The 25639-nt window shown below is 46.9% G+C and overlaps 2 protein-coding genes across 2 annotated transcripts in view; both read right to left on the reverse strand.

Moving 5' to 3' along the window:
- Positions 1-5359: 5359 nt before the first annotated feature.
- On the reverse strand, positions 5360-10728 carry LOC309564463 (uncharacterized protein; the record flags this gene model as incomplete). The annotated part of the gene is made up of 2 exons (XM_082269093.1): positions 5360-6866; positions 10600-10728. The coding sequence occupies 2 exons, from the start codon at positions 10726-10728 to the stop codon at positions 5685-5687; spliced, it is 1311 nt and encodes a 436-aa protein (XP_082125219.1). The 3' UTR covers positions 5360-5684.
- A 9557-nt stretch (positions 10729-20285) lies between these two features.
- Positions 20286-25639, reverse strand: part of LOC309564464 (uncharacterized protein) — a gene marked incomplete at both ends in the record, with an annotated part of 826241 nt that continues 820887 nt past the window's right edge. The window contains 1 exon segment of the mRNA XM_082269094.1: positions 20286-22535. Coding sequence (XP_082125220.1) covers positions 20286-22535 — 2250 coding nt within the window.

The following is a 25639-nucleotide window of genomic DNA, read 5'->3' on the forward strand; positions in this document are numbered from 1 at the left end:
ATAAAAGTGGTATAATCCATTATTATAGACTGATGAGGTGAGAAGGTTATTGTTGAGAAACGTGAATGTTTCGGCCCCGTAAGTGGAGGAATGTTCTGACCCTGAAGAGGTTGATCTAGGTTTCCACACTATATATGTGTGTATCATCATCTGCTGGAGATAAAAGACGTCACAGTGACTATGGAGGAAGAGGACGGACATGACTGGGGGTTACTGGGTGTAAATAGAAAATAAGATCTTATTACCCCCTCTGCTGCCTCTTCCAGCGATGTCTCCTCTCTACTTCCTCCCGACTCACCTCTCACCCGGAACTTCCTATTTATACCTGACATCACTTCCTGTCTTCCATAGAGACTTCCTGTCCAGGTGGAAGTGAGATTATCGCCTTGTGGAGCTCAGAGGAACTGCAGCCCAGAGAAACTTCTCGTACTGTGAACACGTGCTGGTGCTGTGTTTATTTGTAATGTATATTCTTATAGATGGGGTCATCTCCACTCCCACCAAGGGGGCGGGGTTGCCCACCATCTGTATATTTATTGGCTGTTTATTAAAATCTGTGATGGGTATAAAATGTCCGTAAAATACTGTATTCTGTATGCACAGTGTAGCAACCAATAGCGCTGCTCATCTGAGTAGGAGGGAGGGACTATTGACGAGTCAAATACCCTGCACCGATGCAGCAACAGTTGTTCCGCCTCCTTGGCCAATCAGCACGGCACTGTAACCCGCCCCCTTCCCCAGCTTACCACATTTGACTGAAAACAATTCCGGGTTGGCTCACACAGGACTGTACACAAAGAGCTCCACAGCTGAAGAACATCAGAAACAATGTCCACCACTCACATGGAATGCCGACTGCAGTGTACATCTCCTGTATCATGTCTGCAGTCTCTGACCGTCTCCTGTAAAATGTCTGCAGTCTCTGACCATCTCCTGTACCATGTTTGAAGTCTCTGACTGTCTTCTGTACCATGTCTGCAGTCTCTGACCGTCTCCTGTAGTATGTCTGCAGTCTCTGACCATCTCCTGTAGTATGTCTGCAGTCTCTGACCATCTCCTGTACTATGTTTGCAGTCTCTGACCGTCTCCTGTAGCATGTCTGCAGTCTCTGACCATCTCCTGTACTATGTCTGCAGTCCCTGACCATCTCCTGTACTATGTCTGCAGTCTCTGACCATCTCCTGTAATATGTCTGCAGTCTCTGACCGACTCCTGTATCATATCTGCAATCTCTGACCATCTCCTGTAGTATGTCTGTAGTCTCTGACCATCTCCTCTACCATATCTGCAGTCTCTGACTGTCTCCTGTACCATGTCTGCAGTCTCTGACCGTCTCCTCTACCATGTCTGCAGTCTCTGACTTTCTCCTGTACCATGTCTGCAGTCTCTGACCATCTCCTGTATCATGTCTGCAGTCTCTGACCATCTCCTGTATCATGTCTGCAGTCTCTGACCATCTCCTGTATCATGTCTGCCGTCTCTGACCGTCTCCTGTACCATGTCTGCAGTCTCTGACCGTCTCCTCTACCATGTCTGCAGTCTCTGACTGTCTCCTGTACCATGTCTGCAGTCTCTGACTGTCTCCTGTACCATGTCTGCAGTCTCTGACCATCTCGTCTACCATGTCTCCAGTCTCTGACCATCTCCTCTACTATATCTGCAGTTTCTGATCATCTCCTGTACTATGTTTGTATAATCTACATAATAAACAAGCAAAAAGTTGGGGGAGCAAACCCTGAACATGTATTTCTAAAGCTGGTGCAGCTATGAACCAAGCGACATGCATATTAAAAAAGAATAGCGCACACATGCAAAAGAAATGACTATCAAATATGAAGACAATCCATGAATAAAAATGGGGATTTGGTCCCACCATATGGCCATATCGTGCTCAAGCCCACCACTACGTCAAAGTACCCCATTGTCAGTGGGTCCTACACTATCCATAAAAAAGGATGAATCCAGCCTCTGTAACCCTTGGAGACAACACTCCTTGCTGGGAGAGATGTGCTAAAGTCCCTTGTAGTGCATTAGCACATCTCTCTCAGCAAGGAGTGTTGTCTCCAAGGGTTACAGAGGCTGGATTCATCCTTTTTTATGGATAGTGTAGGACCCACTGACAATGGGGTACTTTGACGTAGTGGTGGGCTTGAGTACGATATGGCCATATGGTGGGACCAAATCCCCATTTTTATTCATGGATTGTCTTCATATTTGATAGTCATTTCTTTTGCATGTGTGCGCTATTCTTTTTTAATTTGTATAATCTACATGCAGGGCGTATGGATTCCAATAGGGGTTTTTTTTTTTTTGAAGCACGTGATTAGAGCCACTGGCTCTAATAGGCTTCAAAAAAGGGTGGGCTCTGCGTCCTGAGCCCACCGAGTTGTGTGACAATAGAAAATAAATATTCGCTATTATCACACTGATTCTCTTCCAAGCCAATCAGGAAGCAGGTCCTGAGACCAGTCTCCCGATTGGCTGAAAGGAGAGAGGGGAGACACAGGGGAAGCCGCCGCTGCCAGGGGAAGCTGTCGCTGCGTGCCCTCCACGTCAAATCAGGTTGAGTGAGCCGCGGGGGTGGTGGTCGTTATGGTGTGCGAGCTGGAGTGGTCCGGGGGGGGGGGGGTATGGTGTGGTCCATCTGCCCTCCCCCCGGCCCATGGAGCACCAGCCGATACTGATGGAAAGTAAGCCCTTTTCCTCATCAACATGGGGACGTGATTGGTCACATCTAATTACATGGTACAGATGGGCTGTGATTGGCCCTTTCTGTACAATTGTTCACAATGAATAGCATGAAAGGATGCCATCTATTGTTTACAATTGTCAAGTGATCTGCTGTGATTGGTCACAGAGATCACATGGTACCAGCCGGTACCATGGGAATGAGCCGGTACACTCATCAGTCATCGGCTGATAAACACAGCCGGCGGCACGCACGATCTGGGAGGACGTCATATGATGTCCACCTGGATTGACAAATGTATCGCCAAGCTGTCATTTGACCATAGGCCGTGTGGGAAGTGGTTAATACACTGACCTTCTATTCCTCTTCCAGCATCGCTCTGCAGGCTGCTCGGTATCTTCCCCTGGGACAGAAGTAAGTATCAGCTTATGCTGCTACTGCTCCCTCCGCTGCCGGCAGAGGCTCAAGGCACTCTGATGTTCTGGGACGGTAAGTCAGGAAGCCCAGAATACAATCAATGGGTTGCCGACCCTGGGCATGTGCTTCCTTGGTTTGAGGTACTGGACCACATCAGAGGGCTCCATGGACCGTATCAGAAGGTTTCATGGGCCACATCAGAGGGCTCAGTGGGCCGCATCAGAGGGCTCCGTGGGCCACAGGTTATGCACCCCTGGAATCTACAAACTACGGTATAAAAATCTGAAAATTTATCAATCACATCAATCAACCACATCAGAAGCCTTCATGGGCCACATCAATGGGCTCTGTGGGCCACATAAATGGATTCCATGGGCCAAATCAGAGGGCTCTGTGGGCCACATCAGAGGGCTCCATGGGCCAAATCAGAGGGCTCCATTGGCAGCATTAGAGGACTCCTTAGGCAGCATTAGAGGACTCTGTAGGCAGCATTAAAGGACTCTGTGGTACACATCAGGAGACTCAGTGGGCCACAACAGAGGACTCTGTGGGCCACATCAAAGGGCTATATGGGACACAGATTGAGCACCCCAGGAATCTACAAACTACAATATATACATCTGAAAATTGATCAGTGCTGATGTACTGACGGATGGTCAATCTCATTTCTTGAGGCCTGAAATGGCCAGGACAGTACAACTTCCCAAATTACCCTTTTTTGGAAAGTAGGCAATCCAAGGCAAGGCAGGGACAAGGGGGGAGCAAAATGGGTGGCTGCTCCGGGCACTGTGGCATCATGTGATGTATGGAGGCACCACAAGGAGATTGGGGGAGGGGATTTCAGGAGGGATTGGGAGGGGGAATTTGGGGGCAGCAAGGGGTAAGAATTGTTCTAGGAAAAGAACTTTGGGGGAGGAGTGTGGTAGGAGTGGTGATTTAGGTGGATTTGTGTTGGGCAGGATGGGGCAAAAGGCTTTGTGCTTGGTGGGGTGATGTAGGGGGTTTGTGCTAGAAGAGGTGATATGGGAGAGGGGATTTGTGCTAAGGGAGGGGACTTTTTTTTTGGGGGGGGGTAGATTTGTACTAGTAAGGAGGATTGGGGGAATTTTGGAGTGGGGGGGAGAAGATGTATATGAGGGTGAAATATGAGGGGTACAGAATTTGTGCTCGGCGGGGAGATGAGCGGATGTATAATTTGAGGGATATAGAATGCGTGATAGGAGGGGAATGGGGGATTTGTGCTGGGAGGGGGATTTTGATTGTGGGGGGGATGTATACTTCAAGGTTAAAAAAGGGGGGAACAGGATTTGTTAGGGGGGGGGATGGAAGGGGAATTTTGGAGTGGAGGGAGAAGGTAAAATTTGAGGGGTAGAGGATTTGTGGTAAGAGGGGGGATTTCCGCTGGCAGGGAGGATTTTGGAGTGGAGGGGAGAGAAGGTATACTCAGATGTGACATTTGAGGGGTAGAGGATTTGTGCTAGGAGGGGGATTTTGGAGTGGGGGGGTGAGAAAATGTCTATTCAGAGGTGAAATTTGAGGGGTAGAGGATTTGTGCTAGGGGAGGGAGGAGGATTTGTGCTTGGAGGGGGATTTTGAAGTGGGGGGGGGGGGTCAGAGGCTGTATATTCAGAGTTGAATTTAGAGGGGTAGAGGATAAGTGGTAGGAGGGGGATGGGGAAATTTGTACTGGGAGAAGGATTTTGGAGTGGGGGGGGGGGGATTTGTGCTTAGAGGGGGGATTTATTCTCAGGAGGTAAGCATAGAGATTAGTGCTCAGAGTTTTTGGGGTGGGGAGGGATTTTTGCTTACACATAATGCTCATACATATTAGAGAGGGGGCACAGATTGGCGTGTTCACCCTGGGCCCTAGATGACCTTGTCCCGGCATCGGTCCGAGGTAATTACATGGCGAGTTCTTAAAAGTTGTAACAATTTGTCATAAATTTTTTTGAAAAATGAAGACTTTTTTTTTCCTAAAAGAATAAAGTTTTATTTGATTTTCAAAAATACGAGTACAAACATGACAGAAGAAAAGACCTCGGAGAGGTGACTACAGTGACAACATTGATCAGATTGTGCATTCAGTCCATAGCGGCCTATGAAGAGAATCCACAGTTCCATCTAGTGGCCATAATCCAGTATTTGTCCCAAAATACCTCAATCAAAAAAAAAAAAAAAAACTGCGAAATAACACATTATGGCCACTAGATGGAACTGACGATTATAGGAAATCACACATTTTTTTAAAAACAGACCTCTAAATGTTTGTGAAATCTTCCACCACAAAATGAAAGGTAAGGACTCCATCTTTATTTTTCTCCTGCTATCAATGGCCAACACGGGACAACACTTCATCCATGTCTTTGGTGATCTCTGATCTCCTTATGAAGTGTTTCTTACATGATGAAGATCAGCCATGGAGTGTATCTGAGGTGTATATCAGGGTTTGCTTCTTTCTCACATGTCCAGCAACATTCATATAGAAGACATTTCCCACACTCAAGCCACTAATACACCTCCAGGGTTGTGTGGACCCCTGATGTACAGGAAGACAGGACTTCAGTGAGGAACAATTCCCTCACTCAGGACAGGAATATGGCTTCTCCCCCGCGTGAGATCTCTGATGTTTGTAAAGATTGGACTTCTGTGAAAAACATTTCCCGCACTCGGGACAGGAATATGGCTTCTCTCCCGTGTGAGATCTCCGATGTTTGTCAAGATTGGACTTCTGTGAAAAGCATTTCCCACACTCAGGACAAGAATACGGCTTCTCCCCTGTGTGAGATCTCTGATGTTTGTAAAGATTGGACTTCTGTGAAAAACATTTTCCGCACTCAGAACAGGAATATGGCTTCTCTCCAGTGTGAGACCTTTGATGTATGTAAAGATTGGATCTCAATGAAAAACATTTCCTGCACTCAGGACAGGAATACGGCTTCTCCCCCGTGTGCAATCTCTGATGATCGTAAAGAGAGGATTTGTGTGAAAAGCATTTCCCGCACTCAGGACAGGAAAGTGGCTTCTCCCCCGTGTGGGATATCTGATGTCTGCAAAGATGTGACTTCATTGAAAAACATTTCCCACACTCAGGACAGGAAAATGGCTTCTCCCCCGTGTGAAATCTCTGATGTCTGTAAAAATTTGACTTTTTTGAAAAAGATTTCCCGCACTCAGGACAGGAAAATGGCTTCTCCCCCGTGTGTAAACTCTGATGTATGTAAAGTTTTGACTTCTGTGGAAAACTTTTCCCACACGCAGAAAAGAAATACGGTTTTTCCCCTGTGTGAGACCTCTGATGTCTGGCTATTTCTGATTTTGTTACAAAACATTTCCCACATACAGAACATGAATATGGCTTCTCCCCTGTGTGCAATCTCTGATGACTGAAAAGATTTGACTTGTCTGAAAAACTTTTCCCGCAATCAGGACAGGAATGTGGCTTCTCCCCAGTGTGAGACCTCTGATGTTTGTAAAGATAGGACTTTTGTGAAAAACATTTCCCACACTCAGTACAGGAATACGGCTTCTCATCTGTGTGACATCTTTTATGCACATAAAGACGTGATTTAAAACGGAAAGACTTCCCGCACTCAGTACAGGAAAACTTCTTGTCTGTTGGAAGGACGGCACCGTCCCTCACAGTCTGAGGTTCCTCAGGATAAGAGGAATACGATGGTCCGGCACTGTCCCTCACAGTCTGAGGTTCCTCAGGATAAGAGTAATACGATGGTCCGGCACTGTCCCTCACAGTCTGAGGTTCCTCAGGATAAGAGGAATACGATGGTCCGTCTACACTGTGTGGTGCCGGATGGACATTTGAGGTAGTCGGGTTTTCTCCTGGACTATACTGTGGGATGTCCTCATCTTCTACTTTACAGTCTGGAGACAAAGTGAGACAATCCTCTGAGGTTTTCCTCATCTCCCGTCCATCTACTAAAATAGAAATACAAAGATTATTATTAGACATCAGCAGATTGGTTCCCCTAAACCAGGACTCCGCCCACATCGGGCAGCTTTGTCTCTGAGGATCTTACAATTCCCCCCTCAAGGTAACTAGTAAATGGGTCCTCTGATCTCCTACCAGTTCATTTCTTTCTTCATGGACCTTAGTCAGAGAGTGAGGAAACAATGAGAACTGTCTTTTATAGGAGTGACAGTGATGAGGGGATTATAGGACGAGTGTCCCCTCCCCCTCTATCACTCATTGCCATCTTCCCAACACAAGAAGTCCCGCACTTTCTTATTTAGTCCATGATTTAGTCATGAATAACAGCGGGGCTGAGCCCCACCAGAGGTCAGAGAGTGAGGATGGGGGGAGAACAACGAAGATGAAGACTGGACTGATCCTGAAGACCACCATCATTGGGTTACTGACTCCTCCCTCATTATCACTTTCTGTTTAAGGTTCCAAAGTTGGAGGATGTTATCACATTATTATCACCATGTAAAAGTCTGTCCTCCAATCAAATCATCAGATATAAAATGTTCAGCTGGTAGGAAATGGGTGTAACAAAAGAGACTCCATATTATGTGTATATATAGCAGTGGGTAGAGGTGAGAGAGCAGAAGTCAGGAGTATGTAATGTACAACATAGAGTATATAGTGCAGGGGTCAGGAGTATGTAATATACAACATAGAGTATATAGTGCCGGGGTCAGGACTCATAATATTTGTGTTCAGTAATCAGTTGCAGAGGTCCCACACCGCTGCCTCCCATCTCCTGAGACTGCACTCAGTGACTTGGGTGTGAGACTATACAGACATATCCCTCCACCCGGCACAGCCAGGAAATAACAGAGCAAGTAACCCCAGGAGAATTGTTCTGTCAGAGATCTTGGTAGACCCGGCCTGGGGCAGAAGACTCAAGGTACATACCCCAGGTGTCTAGGTTGAGCTACACCTATGATGATATCCAACCTTTTGCTGCCAGCTGAACCCCGGAATCTCCATAAATCCAGTCTAGAGACATAAATTGTGTCTGCAGCACAGAGAAGGAAGATTATCCGAGAGGAATACAGGAATACAGAACGGGGAAAACAGCTCAGGAAAGTGACCAGGGTATTACAGGCTGATATTACCCACCCTACTCTGGACCAATCAGTGAGCAGTATGGGTGGAGGAATGTATTTAGTGTTAATGACCCACCTGTGCTGATCTCTGTAGGAGTGTCCTCCTCTATAAATGTCCCCGTTATTCCATCCTCCACCATAGACTGCTGATCATCCCTCACATACGTCTCTTCTTCTTCTTCGGCTTTAATCTCAAATTCTATATCGATTGGATCTCCACTCTAAACCAAGAAAATGAGAGAAAATATCATCTGGAAGATATAAGCTTTACTATTGTGACATCATAGAAGAAATCCACACATCTGCTCCATGAGCTCTGGCTCACCAACCTTGTAACAGTGAGGGATGGTGTGATCTTCCTGTGTGGAATCCCGGGAATACAGAGGATGGGGACATCTCTCTGGTGGGTTTCTGTAGCTGGAGGACTCTACCATGGTGTCTTGATACAGATCTTTGCGTTCCTTTAGAAACTCTGACTCCTCCATCACCCCATCCTCATCATCCTCCTCTTTTATTTCTTCTTTAACCTCCACTTTAGAACCTCTCAGGTTTCCACTCTGAATATATAATAAAAATGACATCAATGGTAACAATGCAGATAATGTACAGATCCTAATGATACTATCAGTTATTGTTCCTCATCTACCTGATGATGGTGAGGGATGGTGTGACCTTCCTGTGTGGAATCCAGGGAATACAGAGGACGGGGACATCTCTCTGATGGGTTCTTGTAGTTGAATGACTCCACCATGGTGTCCTGGTACAGATCTTTGTGTCCAATTGGAATTTCTGACTCCTCCATCACCGCATCCTCATCATCCTCCTCTTTTATCTCTTCTTTAATATCGACCTGTGTGGAATCCCGGGAATACAGAGGACGGGGACATCTCTCTGGTGGGTTCCCATTACTGGATCCATCTGTAGGAAACACACACACTGACTGAATACATTGTTTCTATGCGTTTATCAGATGATGGGAGATCTAGGTGGAGCCTCCGTACTGCTCTCTCCTTTACAATAAAGTCTCCTCTTACCCGGTGATGTGAGGGGCGGCTGATTCTCCTTCATGACGCCTTCCTCACTTCTCCTCTCAGCAACTCGATGATCTCTCTGGTGTCTTCTAGAATCTTCTTTTTATTTCTCTATTCTATCAGGGAGGGAGGTGGAGGCAATGTGATGGTCATATGATCCCCAGACGTTACTGGAGGAAAACTCTAGATTTGAACACAAAGAGAAAACTCTGATTAAATTCCAAGAATCCTCCCCACCTCTCCGGTCAGGTCTTTTTTTTTAATAGAGATAAGAGTGATGCCATGTGACCTCCCAGAATCCTCCTCACCTCCCTGGTCAGGTATTCATTTTGACAGATCCCCACTTCAGGCTGAGGTATAATTTACCCACAAAGCCCCCATGCTCCAATGGTTAAAAGGTTGTCGTACGCAATTCTGGCATCCCTACATATAACACAAGGCATAAAGTCCCACCTTGCTAGTAAGGACACCAAGGGTCCACATCCTAAGAGCATCAAAAAAGAAAAAGAGTCAGTAGGAGGGACATTGGGAGGAGAAGCTGTGAGGTCATTGCAATGTCATAGGATTCTCTGACTCTGGTTGGAGAGACATTGGGAGGAGAATCTGTGAGGTCGTTGCGATGTCATAAGATTTTCTGATTCTGGTTGGAGGGACGTTGGGAGGAGGAGCTGTGAGGTCAGTGTGATGTCATAGGATTCTCTGACTCTGTGCACAGAATAATTTCTCCTAGGTGCGTCCCACCTCTCCTAAACTGAAAGATGAACTTTTTTTAAAAAAAAATATACTTATTAAAAGTTTTGAAAGTCATGAAAGAAACAAATACAGCTTTAACATTTAAACTCTTCATACATAGGGAAGATAGTAACATATTTCAATTTTACCGGGACATGCGTAAAAGTAGAGGTCGGTAGTATTGCTTAGTCTCCTGAGCTTACAGGCGCCAAAGCGAAAGGGCTGGACACCCATCTATGCCATAATTTTTCAAAAATGAGTGGTCTCTTTCGGAGCTCAAAGGTAAGCCTATACAGAGGTAAATTATTATTACTCAGCTGAAGTCAAGTGGTTATAGTGGGTCACAAATTCCTTTTCCAACTCAAAAGAATAGTCTTTTAGCGTAAAAATATAAAATGCATAACACTTGCATCATCTTGCGCATCCATTGCGTCCACCAGAGGATCCAATGATTTTGCTATGTACACGGGAACCTTCTGGTTGAGGCAGAGCACATAGAGATCCATGTCTGGAGTCCCTCAGCGAAGACAGAACTGATAGAATATCTCCGGGTGTGGGGACCACTTGACTTGCCCTGATCAAGCATCTGATGGCCTAGATAGTTTGCTAGCCAGTTTCCAACACCTGGAATGTACACGGCGGACAGAGCCTGAAACACACCGTTTGAGATACTTCCAGCGCCACCAATGTGCTTCTCCTGTCTTCCTGAGGAATGACATACTTTACCACAGTGGAATTGTCTGACGGGATCCTGATCTGTGGAATCTTTAGGCGATCCGTCCAAAGCATCAGCGACAACCTGATCGCCTGAGGCTCCAGAACATGGATGGGCAAGTGGGCTTCCTCAGGAATCCAGTGATCCTAAACCGAGTCCGATCCCAGGACTCAAGAGCTGCTGGGCCCCAGACCAGAGCTTCTGGAGTTTGTCTGGCAGGCGGAACACCTTAGCCTGCTCCAAATTGAGGGTCAGTCCCAAAGACTCCAAGTGGGGTCAACACAGACTTTCTGAGGTTCAGGATCCACAAAAATCCTGGAAGGAACATATGGTGAACCAACAGGGACGAGCAAGACTCTGCCTGTAGGAGCAAGTCATCCAGGTAACTGATTACAGCGACCCCGTTGTCTCAGAAAGACTAGGTCCAGGGCCAATACCTTGGCAAACACCAGAGGTCAGACCGAAGGGCGGTACTACAAACTTATAATGTGCATCCAGATAAAGCGTAAAAGTACACTGATGTCCCTCATAGATGGGAAAATGCAGATAAGCGTTTTTGATGTCTACAGATGCCCAAAAAGAAAAATCCCCCTAGAGAAGGGAGGCCACCACCGAATGAATAGATTTCAGCTTGAACTTGTGGACTCACACAAAGGCATTCAGGGCCTTGAGATCCAGGATCGGGCGAACACCGTTTGTCTTCGGGACTGCAAACAGATTGGATAAAATCCTCAGAACCGCCCTGACTCGGGCACCAGGACAATCACCCCTCAAAAGGAACAGATCCTGCACAGCCCGCTACAGGGTCCACAGACGGTCTGGCGAAAGTCGCAGATTGGAGGAAAAGCACCTATCTGGCGGAAAGGAATGAAATTCTAATTCATAGCCTGAGAGAATGATTTTACAGACCAACTTGTCAGGAAAGAGGGGAGTCCACGTGCCCAGAAACCAGGGAAGGCAACCCCCACCAGCCTGGGGGATGGAGGCAAATCTTTAGGTTGAGGGGACCTCTCCACCGACTTAGAGGTCTTCTAGAGCCAGGATGATTAGGCCTGAGAGGTTTGGAGCCCTTAGTTAAGGGCCCAGGGGAACGAAAAATCTGCTTGTTTGTCAAGAAGCTTGGACTAGTTTTTTAACGTTGTTCCTTTCCCTTCTTGGTCTGAGGCAGAAAGTGATAATGATAATACCATTAAATAGGGATAATACTATCCAGCATAGCCCCAAAAAGCCAGTCTCCCTGGAAGGGCAGGTCTGCCAAGGCTATTTTAGAAGTTTGGTCAGCCGACCAACAGTTAAGCCAAAGGACCCACCTAGAACCACCGCCAAAAATGGAAAGTGTGGGAAAAAGTGGGGCCACGTCACGGGACGCATAACAAACAGCCCCTGGACTAACTGGTCTGTAAGTTCTACATACGTCTGAGGCACCTGCCTGGTAATCAAGGCTTTTGCTCATTTAGACAGTGTCTGGGACACCTAGGCTGTGGCCACACAGGCTGGAGTGTAGATCCTGCGCTGGCATTCGCCTTTGCCCCCGGATCTGCGTGGTGCTTAGAGGAGATAGATTCCTCCACTGAAATCACCATGGCCTAATGGATCCAGAAGATAGGTGGATCTACCACCAGTGGAATAGTCCACTTCTTTAGAAGGGCCTCCTCAAGGGGTAGCATACTGGGATTTGCTTAGGGAGTTAAAACAGACGCCTCGTACAACTCCCATCCTGCATAAAAGAATGTCAAAATATGTGGGGTAAGGGAGACTTCGCAGCTCGATTTGACTGTTGGGCACCAGGAGACCAATACCCCAGCAGATGCCCATGTGGAAGCCACCAAAGGTAATAGCCCATGGGTCCCCTATGCCTCCAACAGAGGAACACATGTCCCTGGTCACAACAGGCCAGGAGGGGGTGCAATTACCACCCAGGCAGTAAATACCTAACCAGGGACCCCTGGCGGGCTTCAACCGTCTGGAACCTCGCCACTCCCACACCTGCAGTCACCACCGGATCTCCATTTGTTTACCAATCGAGGGACCCACGTAAGACACGCGATCCCCAGTACCCCAGGCAAGCCCCACATCTCAGGGAGAGAACAGACCACCATGAGGTCAGGAGGGGACCCCGCAGGACCAACCCCCCCAGGGAGTACCCCCCAAGAAATGGAAGGGGGGCAATGCCATTTCTACTTACCAATCCAGCAGAGTATGCATGTAAGGCTCCCATGACAGGTTCCCCTCTCAACTGAAGTAGAGGGGGCTGTTGGCCAAGGGATTCACTGTGACACAGACTACAGTAGCCCGGTCATATATGTCCCCACGAGACGTCTAACTATCTGACTGCCTCGGTCCGTGGGCCATAATCGCGGCCGACTGAGCGCAAAGCTAGGTGTCTGCGTGAGCATGCTGGTCAGACTGGGGTAACCACTGGATCTAGATTTTCCAGCCTGTCACCCAGCACGTTTGTGGGAATCCAATATAATCATAGCTATAAAAGTCATATAATTCCTTAGTATAGACTAATGAAGTGAGAAGGTGATTGGTGGGAAAGGTGACACATCTTCAAATTGAAGAGAATGTTTCGGCCCAAATAGTAGGGAAATGTTCTGACCCTGAAGGGGTCAATTTAGGTTTCCACATAATATATGTGTGTACCATCGTTTGCTGGAGATAAAAGAGGTCACAGTAACTATGGAGGAAGAGGACGGACATGACAGGGTGAGAGGTTACTCGGTGTAAATAGAAAATAAGATCTTATTACCTCCTCTGCTGCCACTTCCAGCAATTTCTCCTTTTCCTCCCGACTCACCTCTCACTTCTAATTTATACCTGACATCACTTCCTGTCTTCCATAGAGACTTCCTGTCTCTATGGTAGAAGTGAGATCACCACCTTGTGGCGCTCACAGGAACTGCAGCCCCGAGAATCGACTCGTAGTGCGAACATGGCCTTGTGCAGTGTGTGTATTAGTGATCGACAGATATTGGTTTTTCATTGCTGATACCGATATTTTGGCCATTGCATATTGGTATCGGCCGATATCGGCTGATGTTTTGAACATTTAAAGTTTTTCTAAATAAACACAATTTTTGACACAAATCTTTGGACCTACCTATGGTGGGTGGCTGACTGGCACCCTGTGGTGGGTGGCTGGCTGGCACCCTTTGGGGGATGGCTGGCTGCCACCCTGTGGTGGATGGCTGGCTGGCACCCTGTGGTGGGTGGCTGGCACCCTTTGGTGGGTGGCTGGCTGGCACCCTGTGGTGGGTGGCTAGCTGGCACCCTGTGTTGGGTGGCTGGCACCCTGTGTGATGGGTGGCTGGCTGGTACAGGCCCAGGGCCTGTGGCTGGCTAGCTGGTACAGGCAGGGCCTGTGGCTGACTGGCTGGCACAGGCCTGTGGGTGTGTGGGTGGCTGGCTGGCTGGCACTGGGCAGCTGTGGGTGTATGTATGTGGTGGCTGTGTTAAACACACTGTGTGCACTGTACACTCACTTTCCTGAGACTCCCCGACTCCAGACGAGGCTGAGGGAGGCGGCCTAAGAAGGCAGAAGCTGTCCCAGTGCGCCGAGGAGCGTGAGCGCAACATACTCAATGATGTCACGACAATATCGGTAACCGCTGGGGCCGATTCCGATATACCGGGGAAAGTGCATATTGGCTCTCAATATATCTGCCTTGCCGATAATCAGTTGATCCCTAATGTGTATGTACTGTATATCCTTATATCTGGGTCATCTCCACTCCCAACGAAGGGGGCGGCGTTGCCCAATATGTGAAAAATTTATGGTCAGTTTATAAAAATCTGTGATGGGTGTAAACTGTCGGTAAAATACTGTATTCTGTATGCACAGTGTAGCAACCAATAGCGCTGCTCATCTGAGTAGGAGGGAGGGACTACTGATGAGTGAAATACCCTGCAGCGATGCAGCGGAAGTTGCTCCTCCTCATTATCCAATCAGCACGGCACTGTAACCTAAGGTGACCAGATTTTTAAAATGAAATCCGGATACACATTTTTTATTTTTTATTGGCAAATGGTAAACTATTTTATAAGCATGTTTTCCTCAAATTCTATGTGCGGCGCATGTGGGATGCGTTTATGGAATGATTGTAAGATATATACGTTATTTCTCACATTTCTTCCAGGAGATAAAAAAAAAAAAAAAAGATACTTCTTAGAATTTTTTGAGATATAGCTACCAAATGTTAAGAAAACATAGAGAGTGCAGAGTTCAGGAGTGGGCTACATAAAGAACGCAGGGCTCAGGAGTGCGTTACATAAAGAATTATAAATAGTAAAAATGCTGCGCTAAAATCGTATAAAATGTGCACCAATAAATAAATCAATATATGTAATATAACAATATATAAATATATAAAATTCAATCATAGGAAAGCTGCTGACACAAACAGATAGAAAACATATATCTTCAAAGTAATTATATAAAATGGTGTCGCACTAATCCACAATCAACAATGCTAATGAGCAGGCTGATGCATGTAAGGAGGTGAGTCCCAAAAGTGCTGGCAAAGTCCACATCCACTAGATTGATGAAAAATGTGAAGCAGAGAAAGACCGCCACCGAACAGAATAACAGGGTACTCTTACCAACTGCATAGACCCCTAAGGGTCAAACCAAGCCCAGATGGAAATGCTGACACTGACAGGGAAGGACCAGATCGCTTCCAAAAGCCTCTTTCCAATGCTCTTATACCCGGGTTCCCCCGACTCTTCCTTCATGCACTCAGAAAATATAAGAGACAAATCCCCTCATGGTGTAGCATGTTCAATAAAATTTTTTTTCAAATAATAAAAAGCAGCTTACATTCTCCATGAGTAGAGCATCGCACATCGGTCCTCTGTTATTCTGTTCGGTGGTGGTCTTTCTCTGCTTCACATTTTTCATCAATCTAGTGGATGTGGACTTTGCCAGCACTTTTGGGACTCACCTCCTTACATGCATCAGCCTGCTCATTAGCATTGTTGATTGTGGATTAGCGCGACACCATTTTATATAGTTACATAAAGAATGCAGGGCTCAGGAGTGCACTACATAAAGAATGCAGGGCTCAGGAGTGCACTACATAAAGAATGCAGGGCTCAGGAGTGTGCTACATGAACAATGCAGGGCTCAGGAGTGCGCTACATAAAGAATGCAGGGCTCAGGAGTGCGCTACATAAAGAATGCAGGGCTCAGGAGTGCGTTACATAAAGAATGCAGGGCTCGAGAGTGCGTTACATAAAGAATGCAGGGCTCGAGAGTGCGTTACATAAAGAATGCAGGGCTCGAGAGTGCGTTACATAAAGAATGCAGGGCTCGAGAGTGCGTTACATAAAGAATGCAGAGCTCAGGAGTGTGCTACATGAACAATGCAGGGCTCAGGAGTGTGTTACATAAAGAATGCAGGGCTCAGGAGTGCGCTACATAAAGAATGCAGGGCTCAGGAGTGCGTTACATAAAGAATGCAGGGCTCGAGAGTGCGTTACATAAAGAATGCAGGGCTCGAGAGTGCGTTACATAAAGAATGCAGGGCTCGAGAGTGCGTTACATAAAGAATGCAGAGCTCAGGAGTGTGCTACATGAACAATGCAGGGCTCAGGAGTGTGTTACATAAAGAATGCAGGGCTCAGGAGTGCGCTACATAAAGAATGCAGGGCTCAGGAGTGTGTTACATAAAGAATGCAGGGCTCAGGAGTGCGTTACATAAAAAATGCAGAGCTCAGGAGTGCGCTACATAAAGAATGCAGGGCTCAGGAGTGCGCTACATAAAGAATGCAGGGCTCAGGAGTGTGTTACATAAAGAATGCAGGGCTCAGGAGTGCGTTACATAAAAAATGCAGAGCTCAGGAGTGCGCTACATAAAGAATGCAGGGCTCAGGAGTGCGCTACATAAAAAATGCAGAGCTCAGGAGTGCGCTACATAAAGAATGCAGGGCTCAGGAGTGCGCTACATAAAAAATGCAGAGCTCAGGAGTGCGCTACATAAAGAATGCAGGGCTCAGGAGTGCGCTACATAAAAAATGCAGAGCTCAGGAGTGCGCTACATTAAGAATGCAGGGCTCAGGAGTGCGCTACATAAAGAATGCAGGGCTCAGGAGCATGCTACATAAAGAATGCAGGGCTCAGCTGTGCCCATCTATGCAGCCTAACCAGTGCCCAGAAATGCAGCCTCACCAATGCCCATCTATGCAGCCTCACCAGTGCCCATCTGTGCAGCCTCACCAGTGGCCAGCAATGCAGCCTCACCAGTGCCCATCAAATGCAGCCTCACCAGTGCAGGGGATCAGAGAGAAAAGAGGAAGAGGAGAGCTGGCCGGTGTCACACGCTATGTCAGCTTTAATTTGAATCGCCGGGTGCTCACCGTCACACAAGTCCCGCCTCCTTGATCGGCTCCTACCCATGATAGAAAGCACACGTCTCGGCATTGGACAAGTGTGCTGTCTACCAAAGGAGCAAAACCAGGAGGCGGGACTTGGTGTGATGGCGATTCAAATTAAAGCTGACACAGCAGACGATGCCGACCTGACTCCCCCCAATGTGTGTCACCGGGGCGTACCACCCCATTGGTATGCCACTGGCTTCGGCACCTCCCTCTGCCTTAGCACCCGCCAACTATCGGCCCTGCACCTAGCACTGTCCCTGCAATTCGGGGACAAAACCAGGGACAGACTGGTTCCAGGGACAGTGTCCTCAGTCCAGGGACGTCTGGTCACCCTACTGTGACCTGCCCCTTTCCCAGCCCACCTCATTTGACTGAAAACAAATCCTGGTTGGCTCACACAGCACTGTACACAAAGAGCTCCACAGCTGAAGAACATCAGAAACAATGTCCACCACTCACATGGAATGCCGGTTGCAGAACCTTCAAGAAGTCTAAACAGTGTGATCACCCGGGGTGCAATGTACATCTCCAGTACTATGGCTGAAGTCTCTGACCATCTCCTGTACTGTGTCTGCAGTCTCCGACCATCTCCTGTACTATGTCTGCAGTCTCTGACCTTCTCCTGTACTATGTCTGCAGTCTCTGACCATCTCCTGCGCTATGTCTGCAGTCTCTGACATCTCCTGTACCAAGTCTGCAGTCTCTGACCGTCTCCTGTACCATGTCTGCAGTCTCTGACCATCTCCTGTACTATGTCTGCAGTCTCTGACCCTCTCCTGTACTATGTCTGCAGTCTCTGACCCTCTCCTGTACCATGTCTGCAGTCTCTGACCATCTCCTGTACTATGTCTGCAGTCTCTGACCCTCTCCTGTACCATGTCTGCAGTCTCTGACCCTCTCCTGTACTATGTCTGCAGTCTCTGACCATCTCCTGTACTATGTCTGCAGTCTCTGACCATCTCCTCTACTATGTCTGCAGTCTCTGACCGTCTCCTGTACCATGTCTGCAGTCTCTGACCGTCTCCTGTACTATGTCTGCAGTCTCTGACCATCTCCTGTACTATGTCTGCAGTCTCTGACCATCTCCTGTACTATTTCTGCAGTCTCTGACCATCTCCTGTACTAAAGCCCCATACACACGAGAAGAAATTTGGCTGGGAAATTTTGTCCGGCGACCGATCTGCCGATTTTCGGTTTGTTAGTATGGTGCTTACGACAGCCGACTGCGACTTTGCAGCCGAAAAAAATCCTGGTGTGCAGGCATTAAAATGTTTGTCCTCCGTCAAAACACGACCGATTTTCGTCTCATTAGAACAGATTTCGATGGGGAAAAATCTTATGAGCAAGCCTAGGCATGCTCAGAGATGAAAGAACACAAAGAAATCAAACCAACACATGACACCACTTCTGAAGTATAATTCTGTCGTGCGGGAAAATTTGTGTGCAGTCTAGAGCACATCCAACCAACAGACACCACTCTGGACAAAAGACGGACGACCGGTCGGCGGAAATTCGTTGCGTGTGTACGAGGCTTATGTCAGCAGTCTCTGACCATCTACTGTACTATGTCTGCAGTCTCTGACCCTCTCCTGTACTATGTCTGGAGTCTCTGACCATCTCCTGTACTATGTCTGCAGTCTCTGACCGTCTCCTGTACTATGTCTGCAGTCTTTGACCCTCTCCTGTACTATGTCTGGAGTCTCTGACCATCTCCTGTACCATGTCTGCAGTCTCTGACCATCTCCTGTACTATGTCTGCAGTCTCTGCTCCACAACACACCAGCATGCTGCACAACCTATGATCAAGTTTAATTAACCCTGTCGGAGCCTAACAATTCTCCAAGAAATGCAGGGGGATCCTTCTGCTATTGGTCACCAATGTAAGGGACCCCTACACTGACCACTGATATACAGTACAGGGTTTGTGCTAGGAGGAGAGATGGGGGGATTTGTGTTGGGAGGGGGATTTTGGAGTGGGGGGGGAAAGAGTATGTATTTAGAGTTGATATTGAAGGAGTACAGGATTTGTGCTAGGAGAAGGGGATGGGGAGATGTATACAAGGATGTGAAACTTGAGGGGTAGACGATTTGTGGTAGGAGCTGGGAATGTATACTGGAAGGACGAAATTGGAGTGGGGGGGGGGTATACTCAAGTGTTAAAATTTGAGGGGTAAAGGATGTGTGCTCCAGGGAGTGAGATTTTTTTTGGGGGGGGGGGGGGGATTTACGCTGGTCGGAGGGATTTCAGCAGAAAGGTGGATTTATACTGGGAAGAGTGGGGGGTTTATTCTCAGGAGGTAAGCATAGATTAGTGCTGTTTTTTTTTGGGGGGGGGGGATTTATTCTGGGAGTTGGGGATTTCGGCAGAGGGGTGGATTTGTACTGGGAAGAGGAGGGGATTTATTTTTAGGGGGTAAGCATAGAGATTAGTGTTCAGTGTTTTTTGGGGTGGGGGGGTTTGCTGACACATAATGCTCATACATATTAGAGGGGGGGCACAGATTGGCGTGTTCTTCCTGGGCCCTAGATGACCTTTTTTCCCAGCATCGGTCCGAGGTAATTACATGGCAAGTTTTTTTCTTAAAGTTGTAATAATTTGTCACACATTTTTTTGAAAAATGAAGACTTTTTTTTTTCCTAAAAGAATAAAGTTTTATTGATTTTCAGAAATACGAGTACAAACATTACAGAAGAAAAAAGACCTCGGAGAGGTGACTACAGTGACAACGTGAGTACATTGATCAGATTGTACATTCAGTCCATAGCAGCCTATGAAGAGAATCCTCAGCTCCATCTAGTGGCCATAATCCAGTATTTGTCCCAAAATACCTCAATTAAAAAAAAGAGAAATAACACATTATGGCCACTAGATGGAGCTGACGATTATAGGAAATCACATTTTTTTTTAAAAACAGACCTCTAAGTGTTTGTGAAATCTTCCCGCACAAAATGTACTCAGCCAATGAAAGGTAAGGACTCCATTTTTATTTTTCTCCTGCTATCAATGGCCAACACGGGACAACACTTCATCCATGTCTTTGGTGATCTCTGATCTCCTTATGAAGTGTTTCTTACATGATGAAGATCAGCCATGGAGTATATCTGAGGTGTATATCAGGGTGTGCTTCTTCCCCACATGTCCACCAACATTCATATAGAAGACATTTCCCACACTCAAGGCACTAATACACCTCCAGGGTTGTGTGGGACCCTGATGTACAGGAAGACAGGACTTCCGTGAGGAACATTTCCCTCACTCAGGACAGGAAATTGGCTTCTCCTCCGTGTGAGATCTCTGATGTGCAGAAAGGCTGGACTTAAATGAAAAACATTTCCCGCACTCAGGACAGGAATACGGCTTCTCACCAGTGTGAGATCTCTGATGCTTGGAAAGATTGGACTTCTCTGAAAAACATTTCCCACACTCAGGACAGGAATACGGCTTCTCCCCCGTGTGAGATCTCCGATGTGTGGAAAGCTCAGCCTTCTGTGCAAAACATTTTTCGCACTCAGGACAGGAATATGGCTTCTCTCCAGTGTGCACTCTCTGATGTCTGTATAAATTGGACTTATCTGAAAAACATTTCCCGCACTCAGGACAGGAAAATGGCTTTTCCCCCGTGTGCAATCTCTTATGCTTGTAAAGATAGGACTTCTGTGAAAAACATTTCCCACATTCAGGACAGGAATATGGCTTCTCACCTGTGTGCAATCTCTGATGAGTGGAAAGAGAGGACTTGTGTGAAAAACATTTCCCGCACTCAGGACAGGAAAGTGGCTTCTCCCCTGCATGAGATTTCTGATGTTTATGAAGATTGGACTTCTGTGAAAAACATTTCCCACACTCAGGACAGGAATATGGCTTCTCCCCTGTGTGAGATCTCTGATGTATATAAAGATTGGACTTCAGTGAAAAACATTTCCCGCACTCAGGACAGGAATACAGCTTCTCACCTGTGTGCAATCTCTGATGATTGTAAAGAGAGGACTTGTGTAAAAAACATTTCCCGCACTCAGGACAGGATAGTGGCTTCTCCCCTGTGTGAGATCTCTGATGTCTGTAAAGATGTGACTTCATTGAAAAACGTTTCCTGCACTCAGAGCAAGAAAATGGCTTCTCTCCCGTGTGAGATCTCTGATGTCTGTAAAAATTGGACATATTTGAAAAACATTTCCCACACTCAGGACAAGAAAATGGTTTCTCCCCTGTGTGCAATCTCTGATGTGTGTAAAGACTGGATATCTGTGAAAAACATTTCCCACACTCAGGACAGGAATACGGCTTCTCCCCTGTGTGCAATCTCTGATGATTGCGAAGAGAGGACTTGTGTGAAAAAAATTTCCCGCACTCAGGACAGGAAAGTGACTTCTCCCCTATATGAGATCTCTGATGTGTGTAAAGAGTGGACTTCAGTGAAAAACATTTCCCGCACTTAGGACAGGAATACGGCTTCTCCCCTGTGTGCAATCTTTGATGATTGCGAAGAGAGGACTTGTGTGAAAAAAATTTCCCGCACTCAGGACAGGAAAGTGTCTTCTTTGCCGTGTGAGATCTCTGATGTGTGTAAAGATTGGACTTCAGTGAAAAACATTTCCCGCACTCAGGACATGAATATGGCTTCTCCCCTGTGTGAGATCTCTGATGTATGTTAAGTTTGGACTTCAGCGAGAAACATTTTCCACACTCAGGACAGGAATGTGGCTTCTCCCCCCTGTGAGATCTCTGATGTACATAAAGACTAGACTTCAGTGAAAAACTTTTCCCGCACGCAGAACATAAATGTGGTTTTTCCCCCGTGTGAGACCTCTGATGTCTGACAAGTTCTGATTTTTTTACAAAACATTTCCCACATACAGAACATGGATATGGCTTCTCCCCTGTGTGCAATCTCTGATGACTGAAAAGATTTGACTTGTCTGAAAAACATTTCCCGCACTCAGGACAGGAATGTGGCTTCTCCCCAGTGTGAGACCTCTGATGTATGTAAAGAGTGGACTTCTGTGAAAAACATTTCCCGCACTCAGGACAGGAATATGGCTTCTCCCCTGCGTGAGATCTCCGATGTCTGTAAAGATGGGACTTCTGTGAAAAACATTTCCCACACTCAGGGCAGGAATGCGGCTTCTCACCTGTGTGAGTTCTCTGGTGTTTGTAAAGGTAGGACTTCTGTGAAAAACATTTCCCACACTCAGGACAGGAAAACGGCTTTTCATCTGTGTGACATCTTTTATGCACATGAAGATGTGATTTAAAACGGAAAGACTTCCCGCACTCAGTACACTGAAACCTTGTATCTTTTGGAAGAAAAGCACCGTCCCTCACAGTCTGAGGTTCCTCAGGATAAGAGGAATACGATGGTCCATCTACACTGTGTGGTGCCGGATGGACATTTGAGGTAGCCGGGTTTTCTCCTGGACTATACTGTGTGATGTCCTCATCTTCTACTTTACAGTCTGGAGACAAAGTGAGACAATCCTCTGAGGTTTTCCTCATCTCCCGTCCATCTACTAAAATAGAAATACAAAGATTATTACTAGAAATCAGCAGATTGGTTCCCCTAAACCAGGACTCCGCCCACATCAGGCAGCTTTGTCTCTAAAGGATCTTACAATTCCCCCTCAAGCTAACTAGTAAATGGGTCCTCTGATCTCCTACCAGTTCATTTCTTTATTCATGGACCTTAGTCAGAGAGTGAGGAAACAACGAGAACTGTCTTTTAGAGGAGTGTCCAGAGGTCAGAGAGTGAGGATGGGGGGGGGGGGGGGGGACAACCAAGATGAAGACTGGACTGATCCTGAAGACCACCATCGTTGGGTTACTGACTCCTCCCTCATTATCACTTTCTGTTTAAGGTTCCAAAGTTGGAGGATGTTATCACATTACTATCACCATGTAAAAGTCTGTCCTCCAATCAAATCATCAGATATAAAATGTCCAGTTGGTAGGAAATGGGAGTAACAAAAGAGAATCCATATTATGTGTATATATAGCAGTGGGTAGAGGGGAGAGAGCAGAAGTCAGGAGTGTGTAATGTACAACATAGAGTATATAGTGCAGGGGTCAGGACTCATAATATTGGTGTTCAGTAATCAGTGGTGGCTTACATGTATTTAGTGTTAATGACCCACCTGTGCTGATCTCTGTAGGAGTGTCCTCCTCTATAAATGTCCCCGTTATTCCATCCTCCTCCATAGACTGCTGATCATCCCTCACATACGTCTCTTCTTCTTCTGCTTTAATCTCAAATTCTATATCGATTGGATCTCCACTCTAAACCAAGAAAATGATTATCATCAATAAATGTCTTCTGTAAAATAATTGGATTTTTGTCTTCCCATAAAATCCTTTTCTCTGATGTTCACTGACGGACACAGCTCCAGAATCTTCTTAACCAATGAGGTATGCTGCCCCCTACAGGAGTAGGACACTAGGCAGGAAAAAGCTTTACCACGCCTATGGGGATATACTCCCACACTCTGCTATAAGCATTCAGTTTTGTTGCAAGCAGTGTCAGAAGAAAAATAACCCAACTCAATAGAGGGGTGGGAGCTGTGTCCGTCAATGAACATCAGGGAAAAGGATTTTACAGTAAGACAAAAATCCAATTTTCTCTTTCATTCATTGACAGACACAGCTCCAGAATCTTCTTAAACAGAGGGACATCCCAAAACAAAGTTAAACATAAGGGGGGGGGGGGGGGTGGGAAAAAACACAGCAGAAAAAAAATTCCCAAAAGGCTAAAAGTAGCCAACCACATATGGAGCTCAACCAGGAACAACTGGAGCTCACCTGAAAACAATACACCCTCAAAGAGGACAAGGTCCTCTCAAACATCGGTCTGCAAAACCTTGCGGCTAAAAGCAGCATCCGCAGATGCCAGTACATCCACTTTATTAAATCTCGTGAAAGGATGCACAGAGGACCAGGTGGCCGCCTTGCAAACCTGTATTACTGACACCTGATGGTGAAAGGCCCAGGAGGCACTAAGCGCCCACGTAGAAAAGCGCCTTAACCGGGAATGGAGGAACCTGACTCTTGATGGAATAGGCCTGCATCACAGTCTGTCTTGTGCATTTGGAAATGGTAGCGGCAATAGCGTCCAACCCCTTACGAGGTCCGTAAGAACAAATAGTATGGCTGATTGCCTAAACGACTCGGTTGCCGCAAGGTACACCATGAGTGCCCGACCCACATCCAGAATTCAGATGGAAACCAGAAACAACCTTAGGAAGTAAAGACTGACAAGGGTGAAGCACCACTATCTCTGTGAGTCACCAGGTAAGGTGAACGACAAGACAACGCGGCCAGCTCCGACACCCTGCATGCAGAAGTAATAGCCACCAAGAAGGCTACCTTCTGGGACAATATAATCAGAGGAAGCTCGCAAATATTTTTAAAGGCGTTTACTGGGGAACCGACAGCACCAAATTGAGATCCCATGGAGGCAACAGAGAATGAATTGGGGGAGCCAACTGGCAAACCCCCTGAACAAAGGTGCAAACCAAAGAATGCGTAGCCAAAGAACAGTAAAAGAAGACCGCCAAGTTCGAAAAACCTGGCCCTGGATGGTATCAAGGACCAGGTGCTGCTCAACACCTCGTTTGAGGAATGCCAAAATCCGAGCAATCGAAAGGGAACGGGGGATGACCCCCAAGAGACTCATACCACACAACCAGGTGCGATGGTAAATTTTCCTAGAGGTAGATTTTCTAGCCTTTACCAGCGTGAGAATCACCGGTTCAGACAACCCCCTATCCTTCAGCACCTGGCTTTCTACAGCCAAGCCGTTAAAGCCAGCGACTGTAAAGCAAGATGGAAGATTGGCCCTTTGGGCCATTAGATCTTCTCTGAGAGGAAGTCTCCAAGGGGCATCGGCGACCGGCCATACCAGATCAGTGTACCAAGACTTGCAAGGCCAGTCTGGAGCCACTAGGATGACCGGATCCCTTCTGCCTCTAACCTTTGCAAAAGACTCAGAAGATGTATTAGCGGGGGGAAAGGCGTATATCATAGGATACTGGCCCCAAGGAGCCGCCAGTGATCTGTGGCATCAGCCAGAGGATCCTGAGTTCTGCCTCAATTCTATGTACCTTCCTGTTGAGACGAGAGGCCAACAGGTCCACCGCGGAAGTTCCTCACCGGAGGCACAGCTGAACCTTAGATTGCCAGCTACCTCCCGAGCCGCCAGGACACTTTTTGTGTCCCCTTGGTGATTAAAATGCCGTGGCATTGTCCCATGGAATCCTTACCAGGCACCCCTAAAGGCGATTTGTCCAATGAGCCAGACAAATCTTATCGCCCGAAGTTTCAGTATATTGATCAGTAGTCTTGACTCCTCCAGAGTCCAGACCCCTTGAGCACATCTGTGCCCAAAATGCCTCCCTACCCAGACAGGCTGCCAACCATGGAGACCACCGTCCAGTAAAGGGGAAGGAAGAATTTGCCCTGTCGAAGCACCGGAGAGTGAAGCCACCATATCAGGGACCCTCTCGTATACCCGGCTTAACAGGATCAGATTGTCTAGATACTGTGGATTCTTGTCCTACTTGGCAAGAATCTCTCTTTGCAGAGGTTTCGAGTGGAACTGTGCAAATGGAACCGCCTCG

Source organism: Pelophylax lessonae (assembly GCF_965119305.1).
Source record: "Pelophylax lessonae genome assembly, chromosome: 9".
NCBI lineage: Eukaryota > Metazoa > Chordata > Amphibia > Anura > Ranidae > Pelophylax > Pelophylax lessonae.